This window comes from Prinia subflava, chromosome 2 (genome assembly GCF_021018805.1).
Source record: "Prinia subflava isolate CZ2003 ecotype Zambia chromosome 2, Cam_Psub_1.2, whole genome shotgun sequence".
Lineage (NCBI taxonomy): Eukaryota > Metazoa > Chordata > Aves > Passeriformes > Cisticolidae > Prinia > Prinia subflava.
This window is the reverse complement of record NC_086248.1, coordinates 71994221-72007334: the sequence shown is the minus strand read 5'-3', so window position 1 is coordinate 72007334 and position 13114 is coordinate 71994221. Positions and strand designations below refer to the sequence as shown.

Genomic DNA, 13114 nt, shown 5'->3' with positions numbered 1-13114 from the left:
GCAAAGAGGAGCATTCCGTTTTTAAAATAATTTGAATGTCACCAGTTGTGAATGTTGGGAAATGTGGATGTCAGCTTGAATTTCCTTCCAGATTTTTCTGTGTTTACTTGTTTGTCTGTGCATTTCCTTGTTGGTTTAGTTTGTTTTTCTTGATGAAGTGACAGGAACATGATGATTTAGTATCATATGTATAAAGAAGACTATATAGAAGGATACTATATTATTGTAACACTGTAGTGATGCTCCACTAAATTTTGTTGGTTTTTTTGTTGTTTTTTTTTTCATAAAATCAAAGGCAAAGGAGTTTACTTGAATGAAAAAGTCAAAGCACTGACACTTGACATGTGCCACTTCAGTCCTGCCAGATGAACCATCCCAAGTTCTTCTCATCCACGTTTACGTTCCGTCATAGGGGACCACAGTCCACATAGAAAGCCCTGAGTCTATTATCAAAGAACACATTTTGGAAAAGTTATGCAATTTATTTTAAATTCTATTTTTATTTAATTTTACCTTAACTGATTTGCTTTGTTGATAATACACATTCCACTCAGCTTCTTCCCCAGGAGGGTGGTACATACTTACCTTCTGAAAGGTTTTTTATGCAAACCGATGCCATTGAGCATGTACTCCCCCTTCAAGGCTAAGATATATAGAACAGCCGTAGTGCACGGTTGTTATTTACCACAGATGTGAAACGTGCCAAGGTTTGCATGGAATATGGTATTTATTTATTTAATTAGAAATTTGGGGACAAACACAGGAATGTACAGGCTATTTTAAAGATAAGGTAACCCTTCGTGGAAAATACGTCCTTCCAAATGGCCTTTGAACAGCTGCTTTTTGATCATATGCAGCCTTCCCTGCTCCAGCTGGTTAGTGCCAGCTAATCGCATGAACTCAGTGAGGAATGGTACTCAAGCCCTCCCTTGTGAATCGTCCTGGGAACGTCCCGAAAGACCGAGCACAGCTTCAGGAACATCTGAGCGAGAGCACCGTGTTTCAGTGTGGCGCTGAGGGTTAGCAGCGCTGAGGACGAACCCAGGCTCCATTCACCTGCTGGAGGCCGGGGCAGGACCCCTGCACGGCTGCCGCGGGGTTTCCGCCGCTCCCCGGCAGGGGCCGCGCTGCGCTCGGGTCCGTTCGGCTCCACCCGTTGCCGTTCCTCTCCTCCCGGGCACACTCGGCTCCGTTCGGCTCCTCCCGGGCACACTCGGCTCCGTTCGGCTCCTCCCGGGCACACTCGGCTCCGTTCGGCTCCTCCCGGGCACACTCGGCTCCGTTCGGCTCCTCCCGGTCACACTCGGCTCCGTTCGGCTCCTCCCGGGCACACTCGGCTCCGTTCGGCTCCTCCCGGGCACACTCGGCTCCGTTCGGCTCCTCCCGGGCACACTCGGCTCCGTTCGGCTCCGTTCGGCTCCCGGCGGTTCCCGCGCGGCCCCGCCCCGCGGTGACGCGCTCAGCGGGCGCCTGGCGGGAGCGCGGGGCCGGTGCCGCTCCCGCATCCAGAGCAATGTTCCCGTCGGCTCCCGCCTCCCCGCGGACCCCGGGCGGGTCGGCCCGCAGGACTCTCGGCAGCGCCGCCCCCAGCCCTCTCTCTCGGCCGGGCGGAAAGAAGGGCCTACCCGTGGTGGCGGCAGCCGCCTCCCCGGTGCTGTTCTCGCCGGCGGCGCGGAGGAGCGGCTCCCTCTCGGCGCGGTGAGTCCCGCGCCTGGCCGCAGAGCCGGCCTCGGTGTTAGGTGCTCGAGCCGGTGTGGGTTACATTAATGTACAGTTTAATGTACAGTTACATCACAGTACTGTACATTAAACCCTAAATATACGGCACCACGTGCCCAGCGTTATGAGTGCCTCTCACTAGGTTTTGAATTCACAGGTTCCTCAAATATATCCCTGTGTGATATATGATCCCCAAATATTATATATGAAAATAATAAGAGCTTCCATGTTTAAAAAGAAGATAAAATAATCAAAGTTCAGGCATTTCACACCCACCCCTCTCCCCAGCTTCTTCCCCTGCCTTCTCCCTTCCCTATGGATCCAAACTGAGATGCAGCATCAGATCAGTTTCAGCTTCATAATCTCCTTTCTCGGGAGCAGCTATCTGTGGTGTTGTTGAGATGAAGAGGATTGCCCATGTTCAGTTTTGGGGAACTTATACTTCAAGTCTGTTTAACAATTTTTGCAAACTGGGTGTCGGAATTTTCTATTAGCTGTGCATCAGCTTTTGCCATTTCACACGGGGAGGTCTGAGACATCATTTCACCAGTGAGGAGAAACTTCTCTAAACAGAGAAGTTTGCTCACCTAATTGCGTTCAAAAGACAACACAGGCCTGTGTTGTTCCACAGAGAGAAGGTGGGGAAAGATGCAAAGCAGCTTTTACAAATGATATTATGAAACAGGTGGGAAGTGCAGTCTCCGCAGCAAAGTAAGTGTGGTAGAAGTGCTGTTGGATCCAAGCTGCCATGGGTGTTTAAAGTGTTGCACTGCCCAGCAGTGCCAGAGCTAGGGATGATGGAGGTAGCCCCTGCAGTCAGAGAAGAGCTTCTGCTGAACTTCTCCTGACATTGTGAATGTCTTTATTCTGTAGATAACCAGAGTATAGAGAAGTTGAACAGTGAGTGTGTTGCTGGTGGAATAATGCATATTCAAAGTCAGTTCATTAAAAATAAAGAATTTGATGACAGCTAGCAACTTTCAAGGAAGCCACCAAATTATTGCTTTAGGTGGTGCTCCCAGAGGAAGCATGTTTATTTTACATAAATCTGTGTCTAAATAGATACTCATGAAGTAAATGCCCACTGAAACTGATGAAGAAGCAATAAAAAGTAACCTGTAACTTTGTTATGTTGAAGAGCGACTCCCACCAGAGTTATCCAGCTTCCTACAGCAACTGAGACTATTAACTATGATGTTAAGGCTTTTGGATCCTCTCTGCCTGTTAAGGTTATGGAAGCCCTGAAGAAGGCTGATGGTAAGAATTGATGTTATTTTTCTCTATGAAAATTGACAGATGAGAGAAGTCTTATTGTGTCGATGCCATTGGAGTGTTGGCTTTGCAGGGGAAGCTAAAATGTCTGTGTCTTGCTTTGAATCCAACCTGGTTATTTATGTAATAATTATAATAATACCCGTGTGGGTGTCAATGCATGGAAATACCCTTCAGGTCCTGCTTATGCCATTTATTGTAAAAAGCCAAGATTATAAAGAAAGCTAATAGTAGGTTTTTAGTAATTTTTACTTATTGGTTCTTTCTCACCTTTTTTACTGTTTTGATTTTGCTGTGTCCTAGAGTGGACTCGCATTTGTTATCTCTTCCAAAAGCCTTAGTGACACAAACCTTTTCCTGAGTTCAAGAAATTGGTCTCCTAAGCAATTTTTTCTCTGTGGACAAGTTTTTCCTTTATAGTAGATATAAGAGGAACCAAATGTGGGTCTTTAAAATAATGTTAAAATTGTATAAGGATTTACAAAGCTATTGTAATCTGCGCTAAATACATGGAAATGGGTTTTAGGGTTGTTTATTAATTCTGAAAAGTTGAGGGTTTATCAAATGGATTTTTAAACCAGATGTAGTAATTCAATATGTTGATCAAATAGATGGAAATTCTAACATGGAAACTAATTTAATAGAAAACATTTCTTATTTTCATATAAGAATAAAAGTTTAATGGTTTAAAGGTTACTCTGTAGTGTTTTAAAAATCTGAATGCTTTAAAAAAGTTACTTTTTTATGTAGCTGATGACCAGCTGAGCGTTCAAGTGGATGAAAGTGGATGGGCCTGGCTGGTTCATAAGGAGAGGCTGATTATTTGGAAGATTGGTCAGTCTGCAGTAGCTAAGGTAACTGAAGGGTCAAGATGGAAAGTCTGTATTTTATGCTGCTTGAACTGGTTATGCACTTACGGGATTGGAGTTTTCTTCAGCTGGAGTTTGTCTGGTGTCCCTCAAAAACAGCAGGATTGATAGGAAGTCATGATAACAGTAACTGAAGCTCAAGCTTTTGAGAGAGCTTATAATTTTTATATTCCTCTCTTCAGTTTTAATTGTCACCTTGACACTGAAGTTAATTCTTCAAATTTTAATGTGTGTGGCTCTTCAATGAGATAGTCTTGATAAAGCTTATTTTGATAATTAAAATTTAGTTGATATGTTACAGATTGGTTTAGATTATTCTGGGACCAAATTTCAACTTGCAATGAACCCCCAAAACACGGGTAATTTCAGAGGTACTGAACGTATGTTTCACCTGGATTTCTTAGGTCAAGAATTCTTATATCCCCTCAGGACAGTGTTTCTTTCAGCATCCCTTCAGTGGTGGTGTGAGAAAAACTGTAGTTACAAAATCAGCTTCTTTCTATCAGGACAATGTATGTTAATTATACAGGTCCTGCACTTACAGGGCAGTGTCAGGTACACACATTCTGGCACTTGGAGAGATTTTTCATGGGATTAAAATTTTTCTGGTTGTTTAACTTCAAGGGCACAGGGGACTGAGGAATGATTCCCCTCTCTACCCTACTAGTACCTAACAAGTTTTCTCAAGTGTTTCTAATTTAATTTTTTTAGAATATTGTATTAAAGAATAGTGAAATAATCTCCAGTAGAAATAATCCAATATTGTAGTGTTGTGAGAAACACTCAGAAATAACTAAAGGAAACCAGTGATATTTGAAAATTTGAAGATGTTTTTTAGCTGTTTGCCAGTTGTGACAACCTTGTTGAAATTGTTTTGTGACCTTTTTTTTGTTCCCTTACACAGTGTCTGGGTTACTTGAAATCTAATTTTTAGCAGGGTCAAAAAGTCTGAAGATTTTGTGGCAGAGGAATAAGTTCTTCCAGTCTGATATTTATTATGTCATCCCTTTCTTTCTTCCAGTTATCTCTGTGCAAGGAGTTGCAGCTGCCACCCAGTGACTTCCAGTGGAGTTCTAGTTTAGCAGCGATATCTTGTCTCAATTCTTCAGGTGAAGCACCTTCTCTTCAGGTGATCAAATTTTTAATTTTAATGTTTAAAAGAGTCTTAAGAATTACTTTGAAAATATAGTTTTTTAACAAAAGGATATATTCAAAGTATTTGAAAACATCTGGTGGTATGCTATCTGTTCAAAAGGTCAGGATTGATAGTTAGCAGTAAATACCTTTGAAGTAAACAAACTTCTGTTAATCCTTTTAAATTGCACCATGTGCATCTTACAGGATCAGATTAAATAACAGTTTTTCTAAGGATTACTTGACATGCTTTCATAACAAACAAAAATGAAGAAAACTAAAGAGGTGTTAACAAACACCAGGGCAATCAAAAATCAAAAAGTGACCAAGTGCAGTTTAAGTGCAGTACTGGCTGAAAACATTGCTCAGTGGATTAATTCCCAGTATTCATAGATGAGAGACAAACTCCAGCACCTTCCCTTGCCTGGTCTTTGTGAGGAAGCTGACTCTGGAAGGACAGGCTTGATCTGTTTGACTGATTGGTTTCCTAAGTGGCTTTTTGTAAATTACTGTGCTAGAGGATGAAGTTCAAAGATCAGTTTTGTTCTGAAAGTGTGTTAAGGTGCCTGTCACTGTCATTCATGAAAAGAACCTCTCATTTTTAGCTTAGATTTCAGTTAATGTATGTGATGCTCTGATAAAACTGGCTAAGAAGCTGTCCTTGGAAGTAAGCAGCAGCACAGAATATGTAATACAATCTTTTCTTTGATTTGTTGTGTGTTACTCTTCCAAATGATAAAAAGTAATTTGAGTATTTTGGGATTATCTCATGAAACCTGAAATGTTCTGACTTAATCATATCTAAAGATGTTTAAGAGGAAGTAATACATCTAACCCTAATAATTTATTTATTGTATTTTTGAATTTCATCATTCTTGTGACCTGAAAGTCATTGTCTAGTAAAAAATTGATTAGAAAGCTCCAAGGAGCTCAATAATAACTCCCAGCTACAGTTCTTCTATTGTTCTGTGATTTTTACATTTTTTTAGCAACCAGTAGATTAAGTACAATGCTTTTCTCTAAATCTCTACCTGAACAGTCTCTTGCTTCACACTTCTCATTTGGTATCTGTGATTTCCTGAGTTATGGTGCAGGCCTATGCCCTTGAAGAGAAGAGCTACTATGTGATTTGATATTTCTCTTAAAGACACTAGAGCAGTTTCTTTGTTAAATTATAGTGTGCATTCAATGTCTTCCATAGTAGCTTCACATCTGAAATTCTCCACAGACTCTTTTCTGTTTTACAACTCTAAGTTTTGTTTGCATTTCAGCAGCAGACCCTGAATTATCAGGATCAAGAACCAGTAGAAAATATTCATTAGGAAAATAAATTAGTATAACATTCCCTGCACAAATTAAGTTATGCTGCAGAATGTTTTTGTGATTCAGTTCCAGGTTTGTCAGTGTGCATCCATATGTATTTACTACTTTCTCATGTCTTTGTCACCTACAATCTAGATATGTAAAATAACACGTTTTAGTTAAAGCTGCTGTCTGATTTAATATTATTATTGTCATCATCATCATCATGCCTGTTCTCTTAATTACTTCTTCACTTCAAGTCTCTGGCAATAATGGTTGCTACCAGTGAAGGTTCTGTGCGCTACTGGCCCAACCTTGTACATGAAGGATCCTATACAGACACTTTCACAGACTTTGGAGGCTCTCTGTGCAGTTTCCTCACAGCAGTAAAGGTAAAACAATATGATTTATATTAAAATTCCCTTTTTATTCCTAATCTAAAGATGGAAAAGTATGCTCAACTTTATTAGTCTTAAATCTGTAATAAATGTCCTGAAGGTAACACTTTTTATCATTAGATTCCAAGGATTATGTGAGAGTTTAATTCTGTTGTTTAACTGGGTTGTTTAACTGAGAAATTGAGTTACATGGATGAACATGTCACACAAAGTTAAGAAAATGAGTCTCTGCCAGTGCTAAGTACCCATGAGATGTTTGTCTTTTCCTAAGGATGCCTTGTGTCTTCAGCATTTACCCACATGAGCTGACAAAAAGAATTCTGGCTGAGAGTGGAGTTTTCTAGAATGTGATTTTTATTTTTTGAATGTAGTTGCTTTCTCTTTTTGTTAGGGAGGAAGCTTTATTTTATCATCTTCCAGAGGTCAACTAGTCCGGTTGATACCTGACAGTTCTGGCAAGATCCATCAACATGCGCTGCCACAGGGGCAGGGCATGTTTTCTGGAATTGGTAGAAGGGTTTCTTCTCTCCTGGGTATATTGTCTCCTGGAAATGATGCTGTGGTAAGCCTGAGAAACATTTGTCTTCTTCACTTTCTCTTTGTAATTTCTAGCCTGCGTTTAAGAAAGGAAAAATAAGAGATTGCATAAGGATGTGTGATGGCAGAAAAAGACAAGACTCACTCAGCTCATTTATTTTACATATATTCCTTTGAAATTTGAAACAAAGACAGAAACCAAATAAATCTGTATGTTTTGTGAAGGCAAATGCTGGCTTACTCTTCAGCTCTGAATAAAAGGAAACTTTGGAATAATAGTCCTTCCTATATATGCAGTATATAGGGGAATATGCAATGGTTGCATGTCCTGCCCCTTTCTAGTGATGGTCTCATTACTAATTGAAGAAACCAGCCTGTAATTCTTTTCTAATTTAGCACTGCCAAGGGTTGATGATTGGGTTGAGCTTTGTCAATGAACCCCACAGAAGTTGGCAAGAAGTACAAGAAGTGTATTTAGCATAGATGTTCTTCTATCTGTGAAATAAGACTTCTCTTGAAAGTTATCATAAGGCTCATCTTGAGTGCAACTTCTGTAGAATGTCCAAGGAAGTGACTCTTTTTTGTGGGCTGAGAGTGGTTTAGATTATTCTATCCAAATATTCAGGCTTTCCTTTAACCTTTTTTGCTTTTTCATTTTTTAAATGCAGATTTCTAATGTTCTTTGGGATAGAGAGAGGTCAAGCTTCTACATGCTAACAAGTTCAAATCTGAACAAATGGGAGATTGATGATTCATCAGAACGTTTCATTCTCAGCTGGGATATCAACAGGATCCTGAAAGAACACATTACAGATGCAATTTGGGTAAGAGCCAGCCCAGCTGGACAGGGTTAGTGTGCTTGTTTTAATTGATAGCCTGTTTATGTACAGTTACAACAGGTGTATTTCTTTTTTTAGGGATCTGAAAGTAACTATGAAGATATTAAAGGAGGAGTAAATATACAATACATGGATTTGCAACATAATCGGTAAGGAAGTGCACTTGCATCTGTTAAGACCTTCATTAATGAGATAAATCTATTTTCCTGCAAAAACTTCATGAAAATAATTGCAATTTAATTTTACTGGAGTGGAACTGTTGATAAAACAAGCACCTTAGGTAATTAGGTTATCCTGTATTTCATGCTATCATCTTTTTGGCATTACAAATCCTTTACCCGATAATTGCCTTTACTTTTTTAGTGTCGTTTTATCAGGATTGTATATTTGTTTTGTCTTGATTTTACAAAGACAAAAAATAAGCAACTGTAACTTGTTCCAGCAGATGCAGAGAATTTAGTATTTCTTGCATTTAATTTAATTCCATGAAATTACATCTGCCTTGGTTCAGTTTTGTACTGCAGTATGAATACAGTTAATAAAGTAACTTGGAAGAGCAAATAGCGTAGTTTTTCTTTCTAAAAGAATAAAGATTGAACAATATCTAGTTGAGATTGTAGTTAGTTACTTCTTTGGGGTTTTCTGGGTTTTTTTTGTGTTTTGTTTTGGTTTTTTGAGTGGTAGTGTTTGAGCAAGTAAAGTATGTAATACTCATCTCTCAATGGTGTGATATCTGTTGTTGATAGTGATGGACTGGTCATACTTGCTGCAGCATGGCATCCTGGAGATCGCCCGTGTCTTGTCTACTACACTCTGATAACAGTAGAAGATAAAGGCTGTCAGATGTCTGATGATGTTGTTGTGGAGGTCACACAGTATAATCCATCTTTTCAGGTATGCTAGTGGAGGTTCTGATACCGACTTAAGAAAGTTCAGTGTTTCAGAGCATTCCTGTACATAAATCATATGTCAGGTTTTTGTCTAAAGGAAAATCAGGTTCTCTTGGAAGCACCTATTTGTAATACTCTGAGGAAAATGTGTACCAGCAACTCTTAATGTTCATACAACTTTACATAAAGTTTATGCTTTGCGTTTTAACGTGTAACATAAAACCTTAAAAAATAAGTCTGATCTGACTCCTACTGATTTATTTTAATTTTTGTGCTGTCTGTGAAAGTTTCTACAGAGTGATTTTATCATACGCTCTTGTAATCCATTTGGAGCAGATCTCAAACTCTGAGACTCTTGCTGCAGGACAAGGAATTACGAGATCTGGTTTTTGGTCCTTGCTAGGCAGCTGCCTTGCTGGGATGGGAGGACACATTCTGTGGAATACACTGTCTGTGCTGTGGCTCCTGGAAGCATAAACCTGAGGATTAGATTTCTTTGGCAAAATTCTTCCACTCTTCCCCCTCTCCCCACTGCCTGTAATGGCATGTTAAAGCTCAAAGGTGCAAGAAGAGTGTGAAAACTGTGGAGTAATTGATCTCTTCACTTACCTCTCCATGTGAAATTAGCAAGAATATAGTGCATATGGAAGGGAAAAAAAACAGGATCTAAAATTCTAGGGCAAATGAAAAGCGATTTTGTTTGGTTTTTTAGGTTGTAAGTTACATTCATACCTCATTGTTAGAAGTTAAAACAAGTTCAGGCAGCATGGATTAGCATGTTTAAGGGATTGATAATATATGTGATATTGTTTCTATTCAACACTTTCAGTCAGAAGATGAAGTGTTGTGCTGCCTGGTAGTCCCAGATTACTTCAGCCATGCTGCTTACCTTTATAAGGAAGATGAAGTGTTTGCTTGTTCCACTGGAACTGGCAGAGTTTCCTTACCACAAGAAAAGATCATATTTGGCATACAAGGTAACTTGCTGTGGAGGGAAATCACATTTTGTTGGTACCTCGTAATTCAGTATTTTTACAGTACTTAGATATCTCAGAGGGCAGTGTCGTACTTGTGCTCCATTATCAAATGTTTCAAGTTGGGAATTTCTCATGTGGAGAAGTTCTGCTGTGACATCCAGTGTTGTTACTGTGCAGTATTTCAAATGTAGATGAAGCAAATCCCCGTTCTTGGTATATGAAAGGATGGGATTTTGCTTGTGGGGCTTTTTCCTTGGTTTTTCTCTTTCTTAACATTCACTGTGGGTTGATTTTTTCCTTGAAGTGAACTCAGTGCCAGATGTCTCTAAGTCTGTCATCCATGACCTTCCAAGGTGTTTTTAATTTTTGCTTTTCTTTTCTTCCTGGTTTGGTTTGGTTTTTAACACCTGCAGCATCTGGAAGTCTACATCTAGAGTAACAAATAGTTCCACAATTTTTCTAGGTCAGGTGCAGTTATCAATTACTGTTGGTTGATTAATGACAGAGGTCAATAATTGTCTATGAAACTCTTATGTTTTGGTTTTAAAATAAAGTAGTATTTATGTGCTTGCTTTTTTTTCCCCTCTCCTTATTTTAGGAGATAGTATTTTAGGAGCTGGTTCCTGTAATAGCCTTCCCATCTTCTTTGCCAGAAAAAGTGGACTTCTCACTATCTTGTCCAGGGAAAATATTTCTGTACTTCCTGAAGACCTTGAAGATGCCCTGTCGTCTTCTATTGCTGGACCAAGAAGTGAGGTAATGGTTATTTGCTTTCCTGGTTGAAAACAGAGTGCAGACAAAGTGGGTTTTATGTCACTTTTGAATTTTCACTGTGGAAATACTGGCTTGTTTGAGTTTTACAGTGTTTTTTTTTAAATAGGGACTCAAACACTTGTGATGGAGGCAGTTTTCAAAACAAAATTTTTTACATCTGCCAGTTTGGGTAGCTTTTTTTCCCCTTTGTTTCACAGTTGAGGTTTCCATGAAATTTGCATTTTTTCCTTGTAGATGTGTTGCTGTCTATCACTAGGCCTAATGTAACACTATAGTCAGTTGTTATTATTAACTAGTATTTTAGTGGAAGGAATTCTGTGATTGCTCTGATGAAACTCTGTTATTCTTAACAAACTGTTTTCTGGTTAAGTTTGTCTGCAGTTAAACTGTTTCTGTGGACGATAGTACTCCGGAATACCTTTTAAATCCTGTCAAAAATGGTGGGTTTGAATCTTCAAATAGTTATCTTTAAAAAATCTGGTGGGCACAGTAAGTTGGTCTAAGTTCCTTTGCAGATGGTGTGAATTTTGGTCAAACCTCTGTGTGACTTTCATGATAACTTATCTTAGAGGTTTATGTTTGACTTAATTAACACAACTGCTTCTAGGTGGTGATTTTATTTTAAATCTGTGTCATTACTACTTAAAAAAATTGTTTTCATTTCATAATGAAGATTAATATTTGTCTTTCAGCTGAAGTTTTTATTTTGCATTTTCAGAGTCCTGCATTTGATGCAAGCGGTAGGCTAGAAATTATAGCTCAAGAAGATAAAACCAAATTACTGAAAGCTGCTTTTCTACAGTACTGCAGGTAGAAACTGCACTTCGTTTTTGACACTGTGTTTGCTGGTTTTGAAGGCACTCTGGTATTTGAGTAAGAGATTGTCTTGGTTAGGATATTCCTGTGCTATTTTAGTTGTAGCTATTTTAATGACACACATCTTTATTAGGAAAGCATTCAGTATGCCTTAGGCTAGTGAAGAAGGGCTGTGTGCTAGAAAGGAGCAGACTTCTGTAATCTCAGTCACTTGTCACTTCCTCTGTGTAAATTCTATGGGTATGTTTGTGCCAGTGAAACACTTTTCAGCTTTGCATTTTGACTTCTTTATTCTTTAGTAAGTGGTGTTTTGTTGCTGGAAAAACTCTCATCCTCATTTTTATTTGCTTAGCTGTTTTCAGTAATACTTTTGAATATACTTATGGCCATGAAGATTTAACTGGTATGGCAGACTTTGGGCAGGATGATATTTTATTTTAGATTGGCTGATATGGAAGAATGAGTGGAAAAAAAAAATACCCTGTTTGTGAAACTATCCTGATTAGAACAGTTGGAGTGTGGGGAGGCGTGCAATGCTCCTGAAATGTTTGGTGTTGAGAAGGGTGATGTAAACAAAGGAGGAAAAGAAGAAGATAAACAGATCTGTAGGCTTAGATTAATTATATTTAGAGGGGATTGTTTTAATTGTTTATGTATTTGAAAAACAAAACAAACAACCCACAAACCCTCTTAGGACTAATCTCCTGAAAGAGTCTTAAAACTTGGAAAGAACATGTTTAAGATAACAAGAGGTAGGAGTGCTTTTGCCATAGAACTTTTTGTGAGGTAAAAGATAATGAAGGGGATTAGGAACAGAGAATAATGGATACCAATACAAGAATTTAGACAAATTCTGCATGTGTTCAGAAGTGTCATTAAACAGAAATGCTGCTGAAGGTGGCTGGATTAGCTGGGGTCTGAGAGCACAGTTAACAAACATGATGTCATTGAGGATATGTACAAGGGGGGTTGGAAAACAAAGGAAGTGCGAGGTAGTAAGGAAAAGAGTGTGAAATAATATGAAAGTTGGAAATTATTTCAATAAAAATTAGGGTTCTATTTATGAAACTAGAAGAAAATAATAATTTTATGTATATACTAGTTATTCTGATTTTTTTTCCAGAAAAAATAGTCTGGTAAAATAAGTGGAGCAGTCTCCCACAGAACAGATGTAGCAGTGGCCTGTCCAGATGGCCAGTGAGTTGATGCAGACCAAATAATGGAAGGTTGTGGAGCCACTGGAAGTGCAAAATGTTCCAGCTGTACAGTGAGCTCTGGCAACTTTACAGATCTGGTGATCTTCAGAGGGAATAGAAGTTCTGTGGAAAGACCAGGTTGACCCTTTCTGAGGGCACTTCATGATTTGAAGGAGCTAATAAAGTCCCACCAGATTTCCTTAGAAATTCATCCTGCTGGGTAGTAAAGATGGGACTTTCTTTTTAATAGAAGATCCAGTATCTTCCAGTTTTTCAAAATTATCCTTTGCTTTAGTTTACCTTTGTGAAATTTCTGTGTGCACTGTTGGGTTGTTGTTTTTTTAAAAATTTGTAGACATCTTGGCCATATAAGTGTTCAAACTGAAAGTTT

The 13114-nt window shown here is 38.9% G+C and overlaps 1 protein-coding gene across 1 annotated transcript in view; it reads left to right on the top strand.

Annotated features, from left to right (window-relative positions):
- The first annotated feature begins 1418 nt into the window (after nucleotides 1-1418).
- Nucleotides 1419-13114, top strand: part of NUP133 (nucleoporin 133) — a 30199-nt gene continuing 18503 nt past the window's right edge. Inside the window, exons 1-12 of the mRNA XM_063390506.1 lie at nucleotides 1419-1698; nucleotides 2858-2976; nucleotides 3742-3845; nucleotides 4882-4989; nucleotides 6557-6688; nucleotides 7086-7256; nucleotides 7900-8055; nucleotides 8149-8219; nucleotides 8817-8964; nucleotides 9790-9937; nucleotides 10536-10693; nucleotides 11430-11521. Of these exons, the coding sequence (XP_063246576.1) occupies nucleotides 1514-1698; nucleotides 2858-2976; nucleotides 3742-3845; nucleotides 4882-4989; nucleotides 6557-6688; nucleotides 7086-7256; nucleotides 7900-8055; nucleotides 8149-8219; nucleotides 8817-8964; nucleotides 9790-9937; nucleotides 10536-10693; nucleotides 11430-11521 (1592 nt within the window). The 5' untranslated portion in view covers nucleotides 1419-1513. The remainder of the gene's footprint in view (nucleotides 1699-2857; nucleotides 2977-3741; nucleotides 3846-4881; nucleotides 4990-6556; nucleotides 6689-7085; nucleotides 7257-7899; nucleotides 8056-8148; nucleotides 8220-8816; nucleotides 8965-9789; nucleotides 9938-10535; nucleotides 10694-11429; nucleotides 11522-13114) is intronic.